General features: G+C 40.8%; 1 protein-coding gene across 1 annotated transcript in view; it reads right to left on the bottom strand.

Moving 5' to 3' along the window:
• LOC126184094 (beta-galactosidase-like) overlaps positions 1-27,737 on the bottom strand; it is a 236,137-nt gene that overhangs the window by 24,051 nt on the left and 184,349 nt on the right. The window contains 3 exon segments of the mRNA XM_049926455.1: positions 2,633-2,854; positions 19,260-19,440; positions 19,521-19,615. Of these exon segments, the coding sequence (XP_049782412.1) occupies positions 2,633-2,854; positions 19,260-19,440; positions 19,521-19,615 (498 nt within the window).

The following is a 27,737-nucleotide window of genomic DNA, read 5'->3' as shown; positions in this document are numbered from 1 at the left end:
CTCAAGATAGGTGTTGACTGTGGATATTGTATCACAGACACAGTCCCTTTGACTGTTCATAGATGTCACTAAACCTGCCGAAAGATGTAAACAACCATGCATGAGCAGCATCTATTGGATGGATGGGGTCTGACAGCCGATCACTTCCAGTCATTCCACCAGGAAGGGGGTACACGGCTCTTCTATCTGTAGTTCAGCCATGCCTAGACGGTCCACACTATGGCTCAATTGTGTCTGCATTGTTACTTTGTCCCAGGAAAGGTTCTCAACAAGGGAAAAGTCCATGCATCTCGGAGTGTTCCAAAGCGATGTTGTTTGGACATGGAGGAGATATAGAGAACAGGAACTGTTGATGACATGCCTGCTCAGGCCACCCAAAGGCTACGACTGCAGTGAATGACTGCTACCTACAGATTATGGCTCAGAGGAACCCTGACAGCAACACCACCATGTTGACTAATGCTTTACGTGCAGCCACAGGACGTCATGTTACAACTCAAACTGTGCGCAATAGCTGCATGATGTGCAACTACACTTCCAACATCCACAGTGAAGCCTATCTTTGCAACCATGACACCATGCAGCATGGTAAAAATGGGCCCAATAACATCTGATTGGATCACTCAGGACTGGCATCATGTTCTCTTCACTGATGAGTATCACATATGCCTTCAACCAGACAATTGTCGGAGATATGTTTGGAGGCCACTCAGTCAGGCTGAATGCCTTAGACACACTGTCCAGGGAGTGCAGCAAGGTGGATGTTCCTTACTGTTTTGGGGTGGCATTATGTGGGGCTGACTTATGCTGTTAGTGGTCATGGAAGGCACTGTAATGGCTGTACAATACGTGAATGCCATCCTCTGACCGATAGTACAACCATATTGGCATCATACTGGTGAGGCATTCATCTTCATGGCCAACAATTTGTACCCCCATTGTGCACATCTTATGAATGACTTCCTTCAGAATAATGACATTGCTCATCTAGAGTGCCCAGCATGTTCTCCAGACATTAACCCTATCGAACATATTGGGATAGATTAAAAAGGTCTGTTAATGGACGTGACCCACCAACCACTCTTAGGGATCTACACTGAATTGCTGTTGAGGAATGGGACAATCTGGACCAATAGTGCCTTGATGAACTTGTGGATAGTATACCACAACGAATACAGGCATGCATCAATGCAAGAGGATGTGTTACTGGGTATTAGAGGTACAAGTGTGTACAGCAATCTGGACCATCACCTCTGAAGGTCTCACTCTATGGTGGTACAACATGCAATGTGTGCTTTCCATGAGCAATAAAAAGGGCAGAAATTATGTTTATGTTGGTCTCTATTCCAATTTTATGTACAGGTTCCAGAACTCTCAGAACCAAGATGATGCAAAACTTTTTTTTGATGTGTGTACATGTAAAAATTAACATCATGTAGATGCATACAGCCATGTTCACAAACAAGGTGTCAGACAATAACTGAAGGATTCAATTGTCAATACTGATCATACTGTATCACAAGCTAAAGCACAACCAATATTACAGCTAATTTTAAACATGTTATTAATTAGGTGTGCCAGAGCAGTGAATCTTCTATTTATGGATAGGACTCCCATCTTTCAGATGATGTACCTTCACATATAGTAAGCCAGGTCATGACTGTGCTGGGTATCTCTCCTAAGAGTGGTGAGGCACATTTTCCTCTGGCATTTGGTAAGTATAACAATCACATTTTTACAGTGTGTAGCTGGAGCCAGCCCAAACACAGAGTACTCACTACATCTTTCATGTGATGCCTAGTCTCAACCGAAGGCATTGGTTTTTTTCCCATTACAAACAAAATGATTTTTAAACTGGCATTTTATACATCCAGCAAGAAAGAAGTCCCAACTTAGTCCAGTTGAATATTAATTTTATCAATACATATTAATAGGAACAGTAAAACACAAAGAGCAACCTGAAAACCAACAGTGATGGCATCTCCCATGCCCGCATTGACTGCTAGTGCCATGCAGTGTTGCTCAGTTGCTACTGGAGTACTCATTATTCCTCCTGTTTTAATGTCCCCTTTAATACATAATGATAAAACAAATATTGTACTAGACTAATTCAGGACTGTTCTAGTAAACAGGCATGTAAAATTTTGCATTAAAAATAATTTTGTTTGTACCAGGAAACAAATCAATGCACATAGAGACATGATGAGTAGTATGTGTTTCAGCTGACTCCAGCTACAAATTGCAAAAATGAAATTGCAAATATCTGCCAAAACACCAGGAAAATATCACCTGAAGACACTTAGGAGAGACCCCTGGTAGAAGAGACATACAAAGGTATCAGCAGTCAGTCATCTCCAGATAATGAAGAAGCCTTGAGGTAGTATTCAAATGCAACACAGCCTGAATACTGAGTAGAATTTATAAAATGATAAAACTATCTGTATGTGAAAATTACTGGTTGTTTTTTGTTGTAAATTCCATATATCAACTGCTGCAATAATAAATATATTGAACTAAGAAAAACCTGATTTCAAATTACATTTTAAATTTAATTTCATGTTTCAAAGGCTTTTAACAAATATGAAGTCATATTATTTTGTGATTTAATGAAAATTATTCAAAAGTTACATGCCTGAGGTGAATCCAAAATTTGTGCCACCAAAGAAGATATAAAAGTTAACTGAAGCATTCATCTCCAGCATTTCCTCTAGACGTGTCACAATTGCACCTGTATTTAGTCTTTGGTATCTTTCTCCCCAATGAGACAACCAACCAGGATAGAACTCTGAGTTAACTAGAGGTCCTTGTGGTTCATGGCGACTCATAGCACTGAATGAAGATGCCACATTTGAACCTGAAACAAGTGTGACAAAAAGGTAAAAAAATCTTAAGTTGTGCAACATGCATAGAAGCTGGTGTAATCATGAACATGAGTAAATTAACTTTAGAAATGATTTAAACTGAAGCAATAATGGAATTTTCAAGTGAATACTACAATAGTTGGGGAAAAAATTATTCTGCAAATGAAGATCATGGCTGACTGATTATATAATGTTGTGAAATGTTGTTGAGGGTGTGTCAATAACAGAAAAAAAGCATTACTTTCATCTCAGATGATGATTGTGTCAAGTAGAGTTTCTGGTGGGTAAATTAATCCAACCATATTTTCCATTGACAAAATGTACTGCAGTAGGAAGTTATCCTCTTTTGGATTCTGTGTTAAGCCATACACAGCACCACTATTTCAGGTGCAACTTAATTATAGCAATAATATCATTTTACTACACTGGTAAAAAATCCATCCATTTGCTTCTTATGTTATACTAAGTTTGTTGCCTACAAGGGCATTGTCTGGTTAATGGGCACTGTGACAGTTCGTTACCAAAATATCAAAACTGGTGATCAGAAGTGTGGAGCATGTATGTAGTCATGTGCAAAATGGCAGTTGTTGTCTGAAGCGTAGAGATAATTTGAAACTTATAGATAGGAACAGAAAATAAGTAAATGAGCACATCTATAGTAAAAAATATTTCCTCGAAATGGAATGGAAACTCAGTATTAATGGCAAAACTATAATGACGGCTGTGGTACATTTTAGGAGGAAGAATACTGTTTTTTATATAAAGAGGTACATAATTATGCCCTAATGTGATACATAAAATGTATATTGCTTTAGTCACTGTGCTGATGAAAATGAAATAAGCAACAAATATATTGCTGATAGTGGAATCTCTGTGAGATGATGAAGCTTACACATTGTTTCAAGGGGAGGAAACATTTGAAAATACATTGTTACATGTAATGTACAAAGAATTTCTACTATTTTTACAGAAACCCTCATAGTAGAATATTAAGAATCAGTGAACGGCAAAATATGCAACTATAAAACGAGGTTCTCTCCTAAACACAGTACATGAAGCTGAAAAAATTTCTCCTTTTGCCATGTTTGATTTCGACCCAAAATGAACATGCTTAACTGAATGAATGTTCTGTTATTATAATTACTTTTATTATTATTGTTGTTTTGGTTGTACTACTTCTTATGGTATTTAAAACAAATGACAATAAATGAAGAAATGAACTTGGGTTTCATGAAATAAGAATTTTATAGAGAAACTGTGAATTTATTTTAATTTCGTATCAAACTGAAATTACAATGAACAATGTTGAAGAATACCTTTTGTGCTATCTCCAATTTAAGGAATTTGATAAGTTCTACAATACAGTTGCTGGTCTCTTGAGCCTAATTTGCTACAAATTTAATTCATATATAAACACTGTATTGTGGTTAGTGTAGATATTCCTGTCAGGTGATATATTAAATAAAACAATGAATTCATTTCCAGGAAGTAGGATATAGACCAATGTTTGGTGTGTTCATTTATGCCATGAGATAAAGGATAACAGAATGAGACTATTCAATTCACTTAGCTCTTTCAAACACTGAGTGAAAACATAGGTGCACTCTTCTAATGAGAAATTTCTTGTACCATGCCGTTGCCTTTCCAGGTGAGTTGAATTAATAGAAAATTCTCAGATTTCCAACTGGGTGAGTTTGCTGAAATGATAGCATCTTACAAAACATTGGGCACAGCTTTTCCAGTATATCAAGTCAATTTTATCTTTCCTGTTGAAGGATGAGAGCTTCCATGCTGCTTTAACTGCTGCTTTCTTCCTGTGATTAAGAGCTGGACATCTATCTAAGGCATAGTAACAAACTGTTGCATGAAACATGTTGTATTTCTTTTAAATGAGACTTTTGTTTTCACAATTGCTTTTCAGTCAACATTGAATAAAGATGTGTCTCCTTTTACACAAAACAGTCCCATGGAATGTAATTCACATAAAATGTACCATACTTGTTCTGATACAGCTATTTCATACACCTAAAATAACTCATTATCCAGTTCCACATATAGCTCTTTCTCAATTTTTGCATCTGTGGTTATAGTTTTGCTATGTACTACACACTGATCATCTTCAAGAGAAGATAGACCATGGCTGAACTCGACTGTGCATTTTTAACTTCTGAAAAATAATGAGCAGGTTTGTAAGCCTTCATTCACTTTGAATGAATTTCCATTCATTATAACCCATCCTGAAGAAAGTTTTTATAATGGGGTTGTATTCTATTTTATCAATTTGAACAAAGTGCACACAATATGACAACTTTATGGGTCACATAAACAACTGGCTAGTTAGTTAGTTACTTGTTCAACGACTGAGATTCATGATAGCTGATATGACAAAACTGTCTTCTTGATATTTACCTAAAATCTTTCAAGGAAACTACAAAAACCTAATTCAGGAAGGTTTTATGGAAGATTAATCCCCACTAATTTCAAATGTGAATATAATACATTAAGTAATACACCATCTCACTCAGCGCATGTCTTCAAGAATATCAAACATGTAGAAGACGTCTTCTGAATAGTGAATGATGATGAAGGGTGCAACCAGGTCAAGAGTTTCACCATATGCCCTTTACATCCATATCTACATCTACATCTACATCTATATCCATACTCCGCAAGCCAACTGATGGTGTGTGGCGGAGGGTACTTTGAGTACCTCTATCGGTTCTCCCTTCTATTCCAGTCTTGTATTGTTTGTGGAAAGAAAGATTGTCGATATGCCTCTGTTGGGCTCTAATCTCTCTGATTTTATCCTCATGGTCTCTTTGCAAGGTATACGTAGGATATACTGCTTGGCTCCTTGGTGAAGGTATGTTCTCAAAACTTCAACAAAAGCCCGTACCAAGCTACTGAGCGTCTCTCTTGCAGAGTCTTCCACTGAAGTTTCTCTGTCATCTCCATAATGCTTTCACGATTACTAAATGATCCTGTAATGAAGCACGCTGCTCTCCGTTGGATCTTCTCTATCTCTTCTATCAAACCCATCTGGTATGGATCCCACACCCATGAGCAGTATTCAAGCAGTGGGCAATCAAGTGTACTGTAACCTACTTCCTTTGTTTTCAGATTGCATTTGCTTAGGATTCTTCCAATGAATCTCAGTCTGGCATCTGCTTACCAATGATTAATTTTATATGGTCATTCTATTTTAAATCGCTCCTAATGCCTACTCCAAGATAATTTATGGAATTAATTGCTTCCAGCTGCTGACTTGCTATATTGTAGCTAAATGGTAAAGGATTTTTCTTTCTGTGTATTTGCAGCACATTACACTTGTCTGCATTGAGATTCAATTGCCATTCCCTGCACCATGCATCAATTTGTTGCAGGTCCTCCTGCATTTCAGTACAATTTTCCATTGTTACAACCTCTCGATACACTACAGCATCATTTGCAAAAAGCCTCAGTGAACTTCCAATGTTATCCACAAGGTCATTTATATATATTGTGAATAGCAACGGTCCTACAACACTCCCCTGCAGCACACCTGAAATCACTCTTTCTTCGGAAGACTTCTCTCCATTGAGAATGATGTGCTGCGTTCTGTTATCTAGGAACTCTTCAATCCAATCACACAATTGATCTGATAGTCCATATGCTCTTACTTTGTTCATTAAACGACTGTGGGGAACTGTATCAAGGGCCTTGTGGAAGTCAAGAAACACGGTGTCTACCTGGGAACCTATGTCTATGGCCCTCCGAGTCTCATGGACGAATAGCAAGAGCTGTGTTTCACACGATCGACTTTTTTGAAACCCATACTGATTCCTACAGGGTAGATTCCTAGTCTCCAGAAAATTCATTATACTCAAACATAATACGTGTTCCAAAATTCTACAACTGATCGACGTTGCAGATATAGGTCTATAGTTCTGCACATTTGTTCGACATCCCTTCTTGAAAATGGGGATGACCTGTGCCCTTTTCCAATCTTTTGGAATCCTACGCTCTTCTAGAGACCTACAGTACACTGCTGCAAGAAGGGTGGCAAGTTCTTTTGCATACTCTGTGTAAAATTGAACTGGTATCCCATCAGTTCCAGCGGCCTTTCCTCTTTTGCCTGATTTTAATTGTTTTTCTATCCCTCTGTCATCTATTTCAATATCTACCATTTTGTCATCTGTGCAACAATCTAGAAAAGGAACTACAGTGCAGTCTTCCTTGGTGAAACAGCTTTGGAAAAAGACATTTAGTAATTGGGCCTTTAGTCTGTCATCCTCTGTTTCAGTATCATTTTGGTCACAGAATGTCTGGACATTTTGTTTTGATCCACCTACTGCTTTGACATAAGACCAAAATTTCTTAGGATTTTCTGCCAAGTCAGTACATAGAACTTTAGTTTCAAATTCATTGAATGCTTCCCACCTTTCATCTGATCTTTCTTTGTCATACCTAGTTGAGATAGTACTCTCTAAGGTATTCAAGATGAGCAATTAACTGTATGAAATAGCCGCTACAACTGATCTGATCTCAAGAGCTTTTAAATGTTTAGACCCTGTATTACTTATACACCACCTCCTTCTTTTCATTGACACAATTTACATAGTGAAGTTCCAAAATAATGCTTTTGTCCTGCAAATTATTTCTGATTCTTTTGGTCTGGTCTCAAAATATTCCTCAACACTGTACAAAAATGCTGTTTTAAGCACCTCTTAGTTTTGTTTTTAAAACTGGTAGTGCTTTTATATTTTATAAACTGCTTGGTAATTTGTTGTATAATAAACAATCTGCTTTAGTAGGATCTTCATTGGTCAGTTGTAGTCAGGTACTGTTGATGGGATAGTTGCTGTATCTTGCTACTACTGCAAGTGAATGTGAGTGCGCTAAGTGTAGGGTCACCGTGTGTGTGTGTGTGTGTGTGTGTGTGTGTGTGTACTTAAATCAACCACCAACCATGTCAGCGTGGCCGGGCACTAGAGGCTACCTGTAGGAAATGTGCACATTGTTTGTCTTGTTTTGTCTTGTTTCATGCGGAGTCACAAGAAGCTGATTTCCATTATTGTTCAGAGGTTTATGGATAAGATCATATATGTATTACTTGGATCTGTTTTGTGCATTACTTGGTTAATACATGACTGGTGACCAGGATGGGATGGTTTCTGCGTGTTCTGTATTTAAGTGTGGTTTCGTCAGGTTTAGTCATTATGGATGCTGTGCCACCAGGCCTGATTGAACAGTTTACTTCAGCAGTAACCACTTTGTCAGCTTCCATTAACAGAGGGAGTAATGTTCCACTGGTCTATTCACCCACTGTTCTTCCATATGATGATTCAACCTAGAATTGGGAAGCTTACCAAAAAAGTCTCAGAGTGCATTTTTTGTCTTTTGGTGTGATAGACTCGCAGTTTAGCAAAGCTTTATTCCTCTTGTGGGTTCCACCTAAGGTGTAGCAATTACTGTGTTAGCATGCCCCTTCACAAGAACTGAAAGCTCTTACTTTTGATCACATGCACAGTTTATTATCCAATTATCATCAAAAATGGATGCATGTCACAGCAACATAAGTTGAATGCTACTGATGCCACAAGAAACCAAACCAGTCATACAGGGACTGGGCAGCCAAACTTCAAGGACTTAGCTGTAGGTGTCTGTTCATAACTGATGCCCATAGTGATTCTTATGCAAACCATATGGTCTATGATGCATTCATATGTTTAGATCTGGACAAGGAAGTGTGACAGAAGGCCTTCACTCTGTGGAAACCATCTGTTGGCAGAAGTTTTGCAAATAGCACAATCTTTTGAAGTTTCTCAGGCAGCAGGTGACCAAACTAAAGCATGGGGCAATATGGCAGTAGTGTCACAAAATGTGCCCACTATGATGATAGATAGCTTGCATGAGGGAGTGGCAGTAACAGCAGTAAACATACGGGCCCAGCACCAAGCAGACTATGGTTGGTCCAAGCAGCCAGGGCCACCACCCCACCATCTTCTCTGTTTCCATCTTGTCCTTCCTCTTTTGTCCACCGTGAATGTTCAGCATGTCCTAAGCGTTGAGCTATTTGTAATGCTTGCCAGAAGAAAGGCCACATCACCTCTGCATGTCATTTCCCAGGCATTGCTCAGGATATTGACACAGATGTAAATTGTGTGGGACTCCAATGCTTGTGATTTCTCCCAAGTTGCTTATCAAGTTAAGTCAAACCGATGAGAGTCTAGGCTCACCACCTTTGAAACCAATCACATAGAAACTGGTCAGTTATAACAAATAGAACACTACAGTGTTGGGACAATTTACGGCATCTGTCTAATACATGTCAGAGGTTTGTTCCATTACATTTCTGGTGGTTGCTGATGCCAGTGTTGTGATCTGGTTCAGGATGGTCACATTTCAGACATTTGGATTTTCTATCACTGACACAGTTCACCTTGTGTCTGATCAGTTACCATATTCTCAACTGGAAACACTGTGTGAGGAGATTTCACACTAGTTCTCAAAAGGTATGGGGTGTACTATGAATTATTCTACTTATATTTCTTTGAAATCCATGACTTGGCCTCATTTTTCTCATGTGTATCCTATTCCTGTGGCCATGATAGATCAAGTGAAAGCAGAATTAGACAGACTTCAATCTCTAGGGGTGGTGTAACCTGTTAAAGCTAGTCAATGGTGTCTCCCCTGATTGTAATTCATAAACCATCAGGGAAACTCTGCCTCTGTATCGACTTCAGTACTATTATCAATGTGCAGTTGATCATGGATAAGTATCCTTTCCAACGCCAGGAGGAACTGTTGGTGAAAATATGTGGTGGCCAGTACTTCTCTAAAACTGATTTGTCTGAAGCATATCTGCAGGTTTCTGTGGATAGACAGTCTTGGTGGGTCATGATTTTGTATACTCCTTTTGATCTCTATCAGTATTTGTGCCTTCCTTCTTTTGGTGTGGCTACTGCCCATGCTAGTTTCCAACAGTTTTTAGAGGAACTGACTATTCCTGTCATGAGCTGCATTAATTATCTGGCTGATACTGTTGTCACAGGCTCTTCCATGATTCATCAGTTGAAAACTTTTTTTTACTTTGACTTCTGTCCTACAGTCCACAGGCTTGTGGTATAATCTCATTAAATTTCACATTTTTCAACTTTCTGTTATTTATTTGGGGTTCAAAGTCTCACAGGATGGTATTCGTCCTCTGCCAGACCTCATCTCTGCTGTTGTGTCTATACCTCACCCTTCATGTGCAAGGGAGCTTCATTCCTTCCTTGGGAAGAAAGCCTACTACCATAAATTCCTGCTGGGGGTGACCACAATGGCCCACCCATTTCATGCTTTGCTATACAAGGACCCACCTATTTGCTGGAGCCCGGATTGTGAACATGCTTTTCAAATACTTTCAGCCCATTCTTTAGCTATGTTCTCTCTAGACCAGCTCATAGTTTTGGCAACTGATGCCTCACAGCATGGCATCCACATAGTACTAGTGCACCAGTGTGCCAACAGCTCTGAACAACCAATTGCTTTCATCTTTAAATGTCTCACCCTGGTGCAGCAGCCTCTCAGGTGGAAAAAGAGGCTCTTGACATAGTCTCAAGAAATTTCATGTTTTTAGTATGGCTCCAAGTTTCACCTTATTACTGACCATAAACACTTAATTTCCTTGTTTAACCCTCACACTTCCTTGCCTCACAAGGCAGCACACTGCCTACAATGCTGGGTGCTGGCCAGGGATTGATGACAAAATTGTCCATTTTGTCACGGCTTGTGAGCAGCGTGTCTAACAAAGGCAGCACCCAGGGTGTCTCTGTCCCTCTGACCTGCTCCACACCAGCCATGGGTACACATTCATGTAGACTTTCTGGGTCTCTTCATGAGTTCCTATTGGTTCTTGATTGTTGATGCATTTTCCCAGTTTCCTTACATTCTCCAATGTGCATCAATGTCAGATGAGGTGGCAATTCATGTGTTTTTGGGTTTATTTTTTCTATTGAGGGGTTGCACTATACCTTAGTTTCCAATAATGGGACCCAGTTCATTTCTCATACCTTTCAGTTGTGTTGTCCCTGTAGCGGCATTATCATGTTATGCCTTCACCATTCCTCCATCAATCAAATGGTGAGGTGGAATGACTAGTGCATATGTTCAAGTCCCAAATGAAAAAGTTTGTTGTGGATTCTTCACTGGACAACGCCCTTCTCTGAGCACCTATTGCTTCACTCCTATGGAGAAGTGGAGCCTGGTTGAGTTTCTTCACTGCCAGCAGCCACCCACACTCATCCACCTTGTGCAGTCTGCACCACACCTGCCATGGTCAAGTTTGTCCGACCCCTTTGTACAAGGATCGCCGGTGTGGGCCTGATGGTTTGGTCACCATCCCACGTGGATTCCATCTATTGTTGTCCTGCTGTGGATGTCATCGTTATGAGATCCATATGGTTGATGGGCTGGTGACACACCACTTTGATCAGTGCCAGTGCCGATGGCTGACGGGAACTTCCAAGTTCATGTGTGCTCTCCCGTGGCTACAGTCTGCCCCACTGCCCTCCACCTCTGGCCCATCATTGCTTGCTGTGGAGGTGGTCCTGTCCCTATTGGCTGCCTCCTCCACATGCAGTGCCCTGGGTTTCCAGCTTCCTGGTGCTGGATGCTGGTCCATCTCTGGCCTCAGGTCCATTGCAGGAGCCTGCTGCTCCATTCAGGCCACCTCCACAAGTCCCGTCGCCATCATTGCCTCAGCCACTGTCACTGGTGAGCACAACCCTATCTCCTCTGCACTGAAACCTTCCTGCTGATGATGATACAGAGATGGCGATGGCACCCCCACCCCCAGTGCTGTCATCAGGTGGCGCAGTGCCCCATAACCTTCGGGCATGCCTGCGTCTCCTCATGTTGTTATAACGTCAAGTTGAACACATATATTTCAAAACGACACAACACATGTAAGTCACTGAGCAAGTTGACAAAGCAAGACATGTGAACATGGTAACATTCAAATGAGCACTGCATCCAAGTCTAGTGGCCACTGGCTGGCTGGCCGCTTAGGTGGCGGGGCTGCTGCGTGGCTGGCAGACACAGCGCCGCATGTAGAGGACCTGCGTAATTGCGCGGCGGCACTTTGAATGATCGGCAAGTCACAACACTTTTCCCCCCTTTGAAATTTTTGCACTGGTCATGATGAAGGTGGCCTGTAGCTCGCTAATGTTCATAGGCATTGTTTGACTGGCTGTAAAGTCTCGAGGAGGAGGCTTCCTGTACGGACGGAAGTGTCCCCCATGATAACGGGTCGAGATGACAGGAGATGTAGGGTGCACCAATCTGCCCATTGCGGCAAGTCTGGTTGTTATAACAGGAGACATGGGAAATGTGTCCACGTCCGTAGGAGAAGGAGGCAAGTAGAGTTGCTCTGACAGATGATGGTCATCTGGTTCCTGCATGGGCACGTCTCCTGGTGGCGTCAGTTCTTGTGCTGGCGCCAATATGATGGTGAGAGGACTGCGTTGTGAGTAATGAGAGATTCCAGTATCCTGAGCATCAGGTAGAGGCGAAGGTGGTATAGCGGCATCAGGAACAGGCATTGCCAGCACATGAGGCCGAAGCTGGTCCGAATGATGCACTGCAACACCCGTGTCCGTCTGGATTTCATACAGGCGTCGGTCACGGTGTCGTAAGATGCAGCCTGGACTCAATTTTGGCTGCCTGCCATATCCCCGTACCCATACAAGGTCGTCGGCAGTGAACCAGCCAAGTGAAGGCACCCGCGGCCATGAGGTGGAACGCTGCAGAAGATGAAGTAGTGTGCGGGGCTGTCGGCCATGTAAGAGATCAGTCAGGCTGTGGTCGCCCATGAGGGGTGAAACGGTAAGAAGCCAGAAATTGGAGAAGTGCATCATCTGCAGCAGAAGAAGTCAGGAGTTTCCTCATCTCAGCCTTAAATGTCGTTCAGTCTCACCGTTTGATTGTGGATGAAATGGAGGGGCCGTGACATGCATAACGCCGGTACGAGCACAAAAATCCGCAAATTTGGAAGAGGCAAATTGCAGACCATTATCAGTAACAAGAGTAGAGGGAAGGCCTTCCAAAGAAAAAATGCAGGCGAGAGCATTTATAGTTGCCACGGTGGTAGGCGATGTGCAACGGAAAATGAAAGGAAAGTTAGAGTAGGCATCAATTACGAGAAGCCAATAAGTACCTAAAAAAGGTCCCGCGAAGTCAGCATGAATGTGCTCCCAGGGCATCTCAGGCAAAGGCCACGGTGGCAAAGATGACTTCGGGGTGGTGGCCTGTGACACACAAGGGCCACAGGCAGCTACCATGTGTGCTATTTCAGAGTCGATGCCAGGCCAGTACACATGATGGCGCGCCAGAGATTTTGTGCGAGAGACACCCCAGTGCCCTTGGTGAAGGAGGCTCTAGACTGAAGCACGCAAAGACGCAGGTACCACAACACATGGTGAAGCATTTTTGGTGGAAAGGAGGATAACACCATCCCTAGCCGTGAGGCGGTAACGCAAAGCATAGTAGTTCCACAATGGATCAGAAGTCTTAGCTGACAGACGACCTGGCCAACCCTTCTGAATGCCGCGTAAAACCCGGGAGAGGGTAGGGTCAGAACCTGTAGCAGCCGCCAGCTGGTCCCCGGTGATAGGGAACCCATCCACAACCCGCTGCTCGGCAACATCCAGGTGGAAACGCAAAAGTTCATCCCTATCGAATGACAGATCAGGACCCATGGGAAGGTGAGACAGTGCATCAGCATTCACATGTTGAACTATTGGCCGGAAATGAATCTCATAATTGAAACGAGATGAGTAAAGAGCCTAACGCTGGAGGCGGTGTGCTGCCTTGTCGGGGGTTTGATGGATCAAACAAGGAAACAAGTGGTTTGTAATCCGTAACAAGATGAAATTTGGATCCATAGAGAAAAACACCAAACTTATGAAGAGCATAAATAATGGCCAAAGCTTCTTTTTCAATTTGAGAATACTTTTGTTGGGCATCCGTGAGCATTTTGGAGTCATAAGCAATGGGTTCTTCAGAACCATCAGAAAAACGGTGCGCAAGGACTGCACCGACCCTGTATTGAGAAGTGTCCATGGCAAGAACAAAATGTTGGCCAGGTCGATAAGTAGCCAGGCATGGGGCCTGTTTCCGCATAGTCTTAAATTTCTGGAAAGCCACATCGCATGGTGTGGACCAGTGAAAAGGCACGTTTTTATACAACGGGCGATGCAACGGCTGAGCCACCGAAGCAGCAGACGGTAAAAACTTGTGATAGTATGCTGTTTTCCCCAAGAAGGCCTGCAGTTCCTTAATAGATGTAGGGCGAGGAAGCAGCAGACGGTAAAAACTTGTGATAGTATGCTGTTTTCCCCAAGAAGGCCTGCAGTTCCTTAACAGATGTAGGGCGAGGAAGGGCATTGATCACAGTGACAGTTCGCTGAAGTGAACGAATACCATCCCGAGAGAGTTGAAACCCAAAGTATGTGATAGGTACCTGAAAAAAATTGTGATTCCTGAAGATAACACTTAAGACCGGCATTCTGTAAGACATGAAAAAGTGTGCGGAGGTTCTGTAGATGTTCTTCAGTGGTGGAGCCAGTGACAACAATGTCGTCCATGTAATTGATACACCCAGGGACAGGGAGCAATAATTGTTCCAAGAATCACTGAAAGAGAGCAGGGGTGCTGGCAACCTCGAATGGCAATCATTGGTATTGATAGAGGCCAAAAGGCGTGTTAAGGACCAGAAACTGCTGGGAAGCAGTGTCGAGAGGAAGTTGATGATAAGCTTCTGACAGGTCAATTTTGGAAAAATACTGGCCACCTGCAAGTTTAGTAAACAATTCTTCAGGTCGGGGCATAGGGTAAGTGTCGATGAGGCATTGTGCAATTACAGTGGCTTTAAAATCGTCACAGAGATGAATATCACCATTGGGCTTAGCAACAACAACGACAGGAGAGGACCACTCACTGGAAGCGACAGGAAGCAAGAACCCTGAAGTAGTGAGACGATCCAGCTCTTGTTTTACCCGATCACGAAGGACCACAGGAATGGGCTGAGCCCGAAAAAACTTAGGCCGAGCAGTGGGTTTGAGGGTGATATGAGCTTCAAAGTCATTTGCATGGCCTAATCCAGGAGAAAAAAGGGATGAAAATGTCATTGACAAGGAATCCAATTGAGCATAAGAAATAGCATGAGAGACGATATTGACAGAATCATCTATGGAGAACCCAAAATCGCGAAAGGCATCAAAACCAAAAAGATTTTCTGTGTTACTCTGGTCAACCACAAATATGGGAGCAGTGCAAACGATGGATTTGTAAGATACCTCAGCATTAAATTGTCCCAAGAGAGAAATCTTCTGTTTATTGTACGTTCGTAATTGCCGAGTGACAGGTGATAGGAGTGGAGAACCCAACCGAAGATACATCTGAGAATTAATGATAGTGGCAGCAGAACCAGTATCCACCTGCATGCGAACATTCCGACCAAGGATTTGGACTGTGAGGAATAACTTCCCTGAAAGGGAAGAAGTGCAATTGACAGACAACACTGAAGCAGAATCAGTGTCACGGTCATGAACATCGTGTATGATGTCGGATTTGCAAACGGAAGACACATGACCCTTCTTTTTGCAATTGTGACACACGGCCCAACGTTGGGGACAATCCTCGTGTGGATGTTTCGTAAAACACCACGGACATGAAGGAAGTTACCGGGGGTTTTGCTGCTGTTTCTGAGAGGGTTGTTTATGGTTAGACTGAGGCTGCGCGTGGGAGCGTACTGAGGCCACGTCGGCCAGCAGGGACACGCCGCACGCTTCGTCAACAACACACAGAAATTGTATGTCTCCGACGTCACCCCATGCCTCTATTTGCGCTCCAGCGGCGCGAGAAATTTCAAAAGACTGGGCGCTGGAGAGGACTTCATCTAGAGTCAGATTTGCCAACTGAAGGGCACATTGCCTCACTTCTTTGTCGGGTGCTGACTGGATAATAGCATCCCATACCATGGAATCTGCGTAGGATTTTTTATGAACAACAGGAATAATTTGATACTTTCGACTGATGCCATGAAGCTCAGCAGCCCAAGCGTGATAGGATTGATTCGGTTGTTTTTGACAATAATAAAAGGCAACACGAGAGGCTACCACATGCGTTTGCTTATGAAAATATACTGACAGTAGTGAGCACATTTCAGCAAAGGAGAAAGACGCAGGATCTTTCAAAGGAGCTGACTGCGACAACAATCGATACATTTGAGGTGAAATCCATGAAAGGAACAGAGACTTACATGTTTGTTCATCCGTTACATAAAATGCCAAGAAGTGCTGTCGAAGATGTTTTTCGTAATCAGACCAGTCTTCCGCCGTCTCGTCGTAAGGAGGAAAAGGAGGTATAGACAACAATGAGAAACGGCCCACATTGGATGCCGCGATGAAATCGTGAATTGCTGATGTGAGAAGTGTTTGCTGTTCAATGAGACCTTGCAATAGTTGCTCTTAAGTAGCCATGGAAACCTGTGGGTCAACGATGAAAAGGAAAAATCCCATCCTCATCGCCAATTGTCACTAAGTCACTGAGCAAGTTGACAAAGCAAGATATGTGAACACGGTAAGATTTAAATTAGCACTGGGTTCAAGTCTAGTGGCCCCTGGCTGGCTGGCCGCTTAGGTGGCATGCCTGTTGCATGGCTGGCAGTCAGCGCCGCATGTAGAGGATGAACGTAATTGCACGGCGGCACTTCGAATGATCGGCAAGTCACAACAAAAGTATTGTGACATCCACTGTCAAAGGCTTTTGAGATATCAAGAAATTTATTACAAGCTTTCTTTTTTTTCTTCCAAAGCTCTGACTGTATGTGTTATGAAACTTGCCACAGTTGTTTTAGTACACTTCTCTTTCCTAAAACCATGCTGTGCTTCATCCAGAATATCTTGCTTTTTATGGATTTTATAACTCTGTTTTAATAGCTATTTCTACAGTTTTTGAAAATGTGAGTGTAATTGTTATAGGTCTGTAGTTTCCAGGATTGCTTTGCAACTGCCTTTGTAAATTGCACTACTTTACTCTTTTTGAGACATGTGGGAAACAGTCTCTTCTCCATTATCAACACTAATAGGAATCCCAGAGGCTTAACTAGATACTGTGAACAGTGATTACTTTTGCAGATATTCCATCTATGTCCTTTCTTTCCTTGTGTTTCAGTGATCTGATTTTATTTGTAACTTCTGTTCGATCTGTTTGAAATAGGAATAGATATTCTGTTGTTCCTGGTACAGCTATATTCTTTTTAGTCAATGGTTCATTTTGTTTTATTAACTTATGAACTATGCTTACATAATACTGATTTAAAGTGGAACACACTTCACATGGGTCAGTCAGTTATTTTCCTTGAGCTTTAAGTACAACACTCCCACTTTCTGTCTTATTTGATTCATTTCTGCTTGTATTTATGTGAGACAAGATTGTCATAGAAATATTTGATGAAGTTCCTATTTGATGTTTATAATTAGCAAAGTAACAAGTTTTCCTAGTGAAAGTGAGCATTTTTGAAATCAGGAAAATCAGGGCTACAAAACTAGAGTGCTGAATTTTGTAAATATTGATTACTTAATAGTTGAATGTTCTGGGACTTTAATATTTGATTACGTATTATTTCTAAAATTGAGAATTTTAGTAGAAAGTAAGATGTGTACTAAGAAGAGAAGAGTGAGAGCTGTAAACTGATATATATAACACTTCACTCAAAATCACTCATTAGTTCACTCCCAATTCCATCTCGATGTGTTCTTGAAAGCTCTTAAAGTATGAAAATTTCTTTATACAAATTATTTCCAGATTATTTAACTGCACTATCATTGTTCATCAACAGTGATACTGCAGTTAAATAATCTGGAAATAATTGCTATATCTTGAACAATTAATTTTGATGAAATAGAACCTGAATATGAAATTAACTATTTTGTGTACTAGCCCCATATTTGTCCTTTACAAAATGTGACCAAATAAAAGAAAAAAAAAAAAACAATCAGGAGTGGCCCAAGAGCAAGTGGATTTTGTAACATCCCCAAACCCCAGCTTATATTCTTTGATAGTTTCATCCAGGATGTTTGCTTAGTTCTATCAGTTTTTGATCTGTTAATATACTAATTACTAAAATGACTCCAACTGAATTTTCATCCATACTAACATATAACACAGAAATATATGGTTTTTATTTACAAAATGAATATATCTCTTTCTGCCTGCAGAAATATAAATTTTGTAGGTGAGACAGTCAACTTCATTTAAACTAGAGAACTGATGCTTATTGATTTGCTTCTAAAGTGTATATGAGAATTCTTTAATGAAAAAAAAAAAAAGAACTTTGTACTACAGATTCCAGGGGGGAGGGGTGTGTATGGGGTAGGGGGAGGGGGGAAGGGGCCAGTGCACCATGGACTTCTATTGACATATCCTTAATTTATTTTAGCTTTCTTTGTAACAAAAGCCATGTCACTTCTAAGTGCTTTAGTGCAATTATGAACCATTGCAGTTTATTTGTGTACTATGCTTGGTTGTTTAACAATTTAGGCAAAACATCAACACAGTGGATGCACTGGAGACAGCATAAGTAAACATAAATTGGTGTATCTGTACGCTATGGTAAAATAGGGAATGGGAAGGTTCTCTGCAGAATCAGTGATGAAAGACACATATGAAAAATACTGACAAGAAGAAGGAACAGGATGACAGGACATACGTTACGACATCCTGGGTAATTTCCATGGTACTAGAGGGTGCTGTAGAGGGTAAAAACTGTAAGGGAAGGCAGAGATTGTTATACACACTACAACAAAATTGAGGACATAGGAAGCATGTACTATTCTGAGATGAAGAGGTTGGCACCTGAGAGAAATTTATGGCAGGCAACATCAGACCAATGAAAAGACTGATGATTAAAACAAATGGTTGTAACCCTGAGACAAGGTCTTGGTGTTTGCTATGCTATCTATTATTCTATAGACAGAGGCATAAAGACCTGATCCAATAAAGTTCATTTATATCCAAAACTGAATAGATAATCGGTGAATGTAATACTTAGCACATTCATCAAGCTTGAATAATGTATGTGAACCATGAGACATTTCAATACTGTTTGGTCTAGACTGTTAGTGATGTGTTACCATAGAAAATAATAATGTGTTAAATGCTATCCTTCAGGCTAATTAGCCACTGAAAAATGAGTTGTAACTGGTATTACATCTATTATAGTAATTTCATTTGTTTCTCATCCTATGAAAACCTTCATGTACTTGAAAAGTACATGTGGAAACACATTTCCTTTGTGTCAATAAAGTAATTATTGAAACTCATTTCTTGTTTATGACTTTGGGTTTTAAACTGTGGAGATTAAGTGCTTACCTACACCGAAGTCAACAGTTGCATACACATCTTGTATTTTTCCACATCGCAGCATGATGTCTGAACTTCCATTTGTTGTAAACAATAGTGTATCATTTCTAACGTACTGTTTGAATTTATCTCTGAGACAGCTAGTGTAAGTAAAATCACATGCTGGATAACTACCATACTCATTTTCAACCTGTAAAAGTTTGTGTATCATTCAGATCCAATATGTCATTTAAAGTCCTTTTAAATATTTTAATTTATGAAGAAGATTACCTGGACCATTATAACAGGTCCTCCATTGCCATAGAACTTTGGAGCTACCAGTGGCAATAGGTAGCTTAACCAACCATCCACATAATTTAGGAAACCTGAAAGAATACATTCATGTGACTTTAGTATTTGTTGAATTGTATCACAAACAACAATATAAATATAATATGACTGATAAATTAGTAGAACATATTTATCAGTCAATAAACTAGACAGATTTTTTTTTATTATACCAGCAGGACAAAAACATGGGCTCTGCAGCAGAGAAACCCCTCTATGTTCCGATGTGATCCAGTGACATCCTCAATCATGACCGCAACAAGCCATTGAGACTGGACTGTGGATCACTGGAAATATGTTGTCCAGTCTGATGAATCACATTTTTTGTTATACCAGACCAGCACTCATGTCTAAATACAATGCCATCCAGGGAATAACTGCTTTATACATGCAGGGTGGAGGGACAGTATGTGCTATGGGAGAAATTCACCTAGGATTCCTTGGGACCTATAGCAGTTATCAAAGGCACCATGTCAACCATGGACTATGAAAACATTACTGCAGATGACCTGCATCCCTTCATGCTTGATGTCTTCCCTGATGATAATGGCATCTTCCAGCAGGATAGCTGTCCATGTCACAAGGCCAGAATCATGCTGCCATGGTTTCAGTAGCATGATAGTGAACTGACATTGATGTCTTGGCCATCTGAATCTGACAAAACACATATTGGGTGTTATCAGACACAGCTCTGCACCCACAAACCACCAACCCATAATTTATGAGAATTGTGTGATGTATGCATACTGATGTGGTGCCACATACCTTTGAAAAACTACCAAGGTCTTGTCGAATCCATGTCACACAGAATCATTGCTGTATTACAATACAAAGTTGGACCAACATGATTAAGCATGTGACAATATTTATTTGGCTCTTCAGTGTATGTAATGAATCTTTTCCTACTGTTATTATTGTAGCCAGACTTAAACATTCCGTTTATCAATACAATTCACAAAAAATGTGATAAAACATTAATAAAGAATTACTGGCCCATCCCATTATTGGCAGTATTTTCAAACATTGTCACAAAGATAATGGACAATCAACTTTTTTAGTATCGGATAACATACTCAATAGCAAACAGTTTTGATTTAAAAAAGAATGATCAGACTGTTTTGATCTGTCAGTACATTTTAAAAAAGCACATACTACAATGCACTGTGAACAATTCATGCTGTAAACATTCTCCTAGACTGCCACTAAGCCATTTTTTGCAATATTGTTTCTATCAGGAATGCTAATTCAGCAAGGTATGCTTCTGTGATGTTGGAATGAAGCAGAATAGTGTTGGTAGAAGTAAAGTTCTGACGACGGGTCATCAGTCATGCCTGCATAACTCAGTCAGTTAGAGCACTGATCAAAAAGTGTAAGGGTCCATGTTCGTGTCCCAGTCCAGTGAAAGGCATCAGGAATATAGGTAGGCATTTCAGTAAAAAGAGTATGGGACATTTTAGATGAAGTATTTTCTATGAGGAAACTTAATGCAAGATGACTGCCACCTTTGTCGAATGCTCACAAAAAAATCTCAGCAATGTTGCAACCATGTAAAAATGGAGACATTTAAGAACAATTTATTGATACCTGAACATCTACTCCACTCATCAGCTCACTGGATATGGTATCCTCATATTTCTGACTCTTGTTGTATAAAAAGAAATTCATGGTTGGAAAACATTTTGATCACAATCAGATGATTATGTGTTCAATAGATGTTTATTTTGCAGAACTTTGAGGACCACACTCCAAAGATGATATATACTCATTGGAAGAATGTTGGGAAACACTTATTCACACATAATGTGACAATTTAAAAAAAAGTACAGCAGTTTTTATCTACAACACTAACAGTATTACTTACAGGCCATAATAATTCATAATTCTACCTTCATAATTCATCAAGTAGAATATATACTATGAACATTTTGAACAGTAGTATGGCAGCCCTTCAAGGTCAGCTTGATTTGTAACTATGTTCTTAATTTTAATTTAACAGTAGTATGGCAGGCCTTCAATATCAGCTTGATTTGTAACTATGTTCTTAATTTTAATTTATATTGTGATTTGCTAATCCTTCCATTATTTATGTTTTAAATGTGATTAGAAGGGTATCATCACCCAATGAGACATTTAATCTGCAGTATACGGAAGGTGCCGTTGGGACTCTCAATACTTTGGGGCTGGTTTTAATATCATGACTTGGGCCCATACATTCAGGTTTTCAGGAACATGAACCAGGGTGTTAATTTTTACATTCTTGGAATGTCATACCTCAAGAACTGTTTATCATACTTGTGGATGGCATGGGAGACTGTTGCAGACCAAGCATTGCCATTAATGGTCATCACACACCTTAGGAAGAACCACCTGCCAGGATAGGCGAGAGTGCTAATGTACTGTTTCCTGGACTCAGGTAGGCGCGCCAGCCCCAGATCGAATCTGCCTGATGGATTAATGATGAGGGCCAGTATGCCAGCCAGCCTGGATGTGGTTTTTATGCAGTTTTCCACTTCCCACTGGGTGAATACCGGGCTGGTCCCCATGTTCCGCCACAGTTACACAACTTGCAGACATTTAAAAATGTTCTGTGGCTTACACTAGACACAGACAGCTGGGGTACACTACTTCCATCCTGGAGGGTTTGGGGTGTCGGCCGGAAGGGCATCTGGCCACCCTCTGTAACTAACTCTGCCAAATCAATAGTAACACAGCCGACCCCGCATGAAGTGGGACCAAGGCCCCAAGAAAGAAAGAAAGAACACTCCTTATAAAGAACCATAGCCCATCTTTTGTATTGTCTAGGAGACCACCATGAACACAGTGACCTCAGTGTAATTATTCTCTTTGAATAAAAGTGTCATTTATGTTCATCTCATTGCATATTTCTTTCAGTTATCTTCTGTACTATACTGGGGATGAAGTGTTATCCTTTCTTCTACCTTGTTATGATGAGTATGCCATGAAAATTCCTGTCTCCCAAGATGACAACAGCAGTGTTCAAAAGCCTGCATGTGTATGTTAGTGGTTTAACAAATACTCAGGCATCCTACTGCCACTCAATTGGGCTTCTAAATCACATGCTGTTAATACTACAGAAAATGTTTGGGACTTTTTAGAAAAGCAGGTGAAATATAACAAGGAACATCTCAAAATTTGGTAGCTGTACAGCACCTAATCATCAATGAGTGGCTCCAGTGAGATATGAAATACCTGGAGAAACTTGTAGATGGCTTTCCTCGCTGAAATGAGGCCATTATGGAGACTAGGGGCTATGTTATATGGTACTTGTATGCAGTCTCCTGATTCTTGACCAGCGTTTTTAATTATATTTTAACAGAGGTATTAAGGTTTACTGTCAAACACAGTATCCTTCTGAAGATTCACTGTAACTTACATCACACTGCATCTTCTTGTTTGGTTCAGAGTAGTGGTGTGAAGTCCATTTCATCATCCTTCCAAAGCCCCAAACATGGGGGCTCAAGAGTTTGGGCACACCATTAAGAAAGAAAAATATATAATTTCATTGCATCCCACAGTCCTTTATAACTGGAAACTAGTGATATTACAGGCCAATGATTAATGCTAATTCTCCCTTAAGCCAGTGGTGTATGTTTGTAGTTACTTGCTACAGAATGGTGCACCAATAAATCAGCTACACAGTAAACTGCAAAATATAGTTGCACAGTTGCTGCTGCTCCTGACCTTTTTTTTTTAATTCAATGGGCAAAACAATATTTTAGGTGAGCATGAGTCATTATTATCCACCTCCATAGCTGTGTGGTCAGCATAGATGGCTGCCATGTGGAGGACCCTAGTTCAATTCCTGGTACTGCTGAGGACTTTTCTTGGTGGGAGGACTGGTGCATGGTGTACTCACCCTTGTGAGGCCAATCAAGGGACTACCTGGACATGGGAGAATGTTGCAGACAGGCTTCACAGTATTATAAATATGCAAAATGGCTCGGAGAGTGATGTGCTGACCACATGCCCCTCAATACTACATCTGCATAATGCCACAAGGCAGAGGTTGACAAGGCAGCCAGTAGACATCTCTTGGGCCTGCACAGTCTGGTGAGGAGCTTGTATATTAGTCAATATTAATTGTATTTAGTGACAAGAGATCTGTTAATGATTAAAATCTTCTGGAGGGATGAGTTTCACTCTCCAAATGAAAGAAGGAAACATGTGTCCCATTAATGATAGATAATTACAGATAAGATGAGGATGGAGAAGCAAACCAGCTTTATCCCATTTCACAGGAACCATCCAAGCACTCAAATTAATCATTTTAAGGAAATCACAGGAAACTTATTTTTGGAAGGCTGGATGGGATTTTTTTCAGTTATTTTGTTACCTTCCTTTACAGTTAGAGGGCTGGTATGACATTCTGTATTCATATACTTGTGTCATATGTAAGAAAAGCAAATCCTGGATCTTTTGATAAAGCAAATAGAGGATTGTTTATGTATATCAGAAACAACAGAGGGCATAAAATAGAGTCCTGCTGCACACTGTGACTGTTTGATTGAAACTGTGAGTGCCTAATACATTGTGATTAACATGGGACTGAAACATTCAGCTTTCTGTTGTACAGATAATGTAAAACCAGTGAACCTGTTGGGCTTACTATTCCATAATACACTGGTGTGCAGAACTTATGGACAAAAGTAGCTTTCACATGCTGTGTCACTTCCAAGTAACACAGTTTGATGAAACTTGGACCAACATACAAAGCACTGCTACAGTATAATGCAGAAGATAACTGAAAGAAATGTGAAATGAGATGAACAAAAATGACAATTTTATTCGAAGAGAATAATTACACTGAGGTCACTGGATTCATGGTGTTTCCCTGGTCAATACATAAGGGTGGGTCATGGTTCACTATAATGTGTGTGATGAGCACATATAGCAATGCAGACTCTGCAACATGTTCCCTCGCCATTCACAAGTCTGGTTAAGAGTTCTTGTAGTAGGAAATTCCACCAGCACAGTGACAACTACTGGATAGTCATCGGTGTACGTGCACATGCTGCAGTAAGCCTTCACAATGCTTTCTACATGTGCTCAACATGGTTTAAGTTGGGGAAAGGGCAAGCCAGTCCGTTCACTGAATATCCTCTCTTTCCAAGAGCTCCTACATCTGGACTGTTCGATGCAGTCATACACTGTCATCCATAAAAATAAATTCAGGGGCAAATGGATCCTGAAAAGATGCATATGGGGAAGGAGTACAGTGTCACAATAACCTTTACTGGTAAGCATACTGTATTCAAAGGTTTTGAGATGTTCAACAATGCTGTACATACTGTCATATGGTGAAGGGTGGGAAAACATAATGCACCTAGGAACATTGTCAAACATGATTGTTTTGGTGGTCCAGGTGTTATGGTGTTGGGTGGCACAATGTTGCATGGGTGCAGTGACCTCCAGATTTTTTAATGTGGTATACTCACCATTCAAGATTATTGTGACACTGTACTCATTCCCCATGTGAATCTTTTCAGGGGCACATTTGGCTCTTACAATACCAAAGATAACTGAAAAAACTATGCAATGAGGTGAACAAAAAAATTCGAAGAGAATAATTACACTGAGGTCAGAGTGATTCATGGTAGCCCCCGGAACAACACAAAAGGTGGCTCATGGTTCCTTGTAAGGTGTGTGATGATCATGAATAGCAATGTTTGTGGATGACAATGCCCAACCAAACTGAACAGTATAGGTGGAGGAGCTCTTGAAATGAGAGAATATATGGTAAATGGACTGGATTGCCCATTCCTCCAACTTAAATCTTACCAAGTGCATGTTGGATGCATTTCAGAGATGTACTGCAACATATCCACATGCACCAATGACCATCAAGCAGCTGACAGTCATACTGGTGGAGGAATGAAACATCCCACCACAAGAAATCATTACCAGCCTTCTGGCCAGCAAGGGAGCATGTTGCATAGCATGCATTTCCATCCATGGTGATCACACCCCCTATTTCAGTTTTTGCATGAGCATATCATGGTTCACACAATCAAAAGCCTAAGTCATACATTTTTATGTAATAAGTGTTTACAAAGTTTATTGTATATTATGTGCTTAATTTTTTTAAAAATTACTGGCAATAATGAGTTAAGGCAACAATTATTTACTCATGTTTCATCTCCTTTTCTGTGATATGGCTTGCTAATACAATGTTTAATTCTGTCTGAGAAAACACCAACTCAGATGAACAGCATTTTATGTAGGTTGAAACTTAAATAGTGGCAACACCGCTGTGGAGACATTATGCAATGGAATCTACTATTGTCACTGATAGCACACATTGTTGACATATCTACCTTACCTCTGAGCAAATGGACTCACCTGTCTCACATCACCAGTGTGCGCACAATCAAGAGAAACACAGTCACTTGTGAGTGAGTGGTCTAATGTAACGGTGTCACTATGGTTCAAAACAGGAATAACAGATTTGGATCAAGATTGAATGTGCCAGAGGTCATACAGCATGACAGTGTCATCAAGGTCTTCAAGAGGCATGAAGGGAATTAACATTGCCGTACAGAACAGTGGCACATTGGATAAAAGCCTTCAACAAAGGTTGGCAAATGGTGGCAGACACGCATTGGGCAGACACGCATTCTTCTCTGAAGAAGAAGTGCAAGATGTTGCCACGTTAGTGGACAATGTTCGATGCCATACGATTTGTGAGCTCACCCACGAAACCGGATTAGTGCATATGACTGTGCTTGCATCCTGAAGGAATGCCTGGGCATGCAAAAACTTGCATCACAATGGATTCTGCATGACTTGATGGAAATGCAGAAATGGATGTGCTATGACATTGCTCAGATGCACTTGGAGAACTATGAGCATGAAGGAGAGGCTTTCTTATGCTGTATCATAACTCTGGATGAGATGTAGGCCACATCGTATGAGCCAAAACTGTAACACCAATCCAATCTATGGTGTCATTATGAATTGCCGGAAAAGTCGAAAGTGCGTCAGAGGCCCAGTATGGTGGAAGTTATGGTGATTCTTATATATGATTGTGATGATATTATCTTAATTCATTATGTTCCTCCATAGCAGACCATCAGTGCACAGTATTACTGTTCATTTTTGAAGCATCATCTGCTACCAGCTTTGAGAAAGAAGTGGCAACACTTTCCGTGCAACCCACACATCATTTTGCATGACAATGTGCAGGCACATACAGCTAAAGCTGTGGCTGCTCTGTTTGACTGGGAAGTACTGTACCATATTGTACCATCCACCATACTCCCTGGACATTAGTCCTTGTGACTTTGATTTGATTCTGAAGATGAAGTGTTAGTGAGTTCAAATTTCATGGAATGGTATTTGACAGTTCCTAGTGGTTCCACCTTGTGCACAAGAGCAATAATTGTGGTCACAATGCGCTTCAAAGTGGTCAGCTCACATTCAGTGGGGTTGCAGCCTGACTGTATCCTGGGAGGAGGGTTGAATCAGCTGAGGCATGTCAGCAGTGTCAGAGGCTGTCAAGGATGCTATTCTCTTGGACATCACACAAAAAATTGTTGGTTTTGACCACAAAATGGTGTAAATGAGCACCTCAAGGGAAGGAACAGTTTCAAGACACCCGTTACGCCATGTCCTGATATCTTTTTGTGTCAATCCTGAGTCATGGTGTGTCTGAAACTTTTTCCTGCGCCACCCATAAGAATACCGTCTGATTTCAATGCTGGGTGTTGTAATTCTCACTTCCATCATAGATGTGTCAAGAGAAGGGTTGAGATGTGGATGCAGTGGGTGTAATGCCTTTCCTATCAAGTGACCTGTCCATGATGGTGTTGGGCAGAATTCTAGTGAAACTTAGTGCCAATATGACATCATTCACCCACCCATCATTCTGAGGTTTGGCTTCTTTTTTGCATGTGTCTTCACCTTGCTGTTTGAAGCATCACTGAGCCCAAGTGTGACGTTGCAGGGCTCTACGTTTTTGCATGATTACAGAGTAAGGTTGTAGGCACTTTTGAGCCAAATTCCTCACTCCCACTTCACAATTGGGGAAAATGGTCTTCACATTTGGAGAAAATGGTATTGCTTCAAAAAAGTGATCCTTCAATTATTCTGAATAGTGTACTTTCTACAGCACCAATTATTAGGGTTGCATCCTGTTTCATT

This window comes from Schistocerca cancellata, chromosome 4 (genome assembly GCF_023864275.1).
Source record: "Schistocerca cancellata isolate TAMUIC-IGC-003103 chromosome 4, iqSchCanc2.1, whole genome shotgun sequence".
Classification (NCBI taxonomy): Eukaryota; Metazoa; Arthropoda; class Insecta; order Orthoptera; family Acrididae; genus Schistocerca; species Schistocerca cancellata.
The sequence above is the reverse complement of the archived record's forward strand: the minus strand, read 5'-3'. Positions and strand labels throughout refer to the sequence as shown.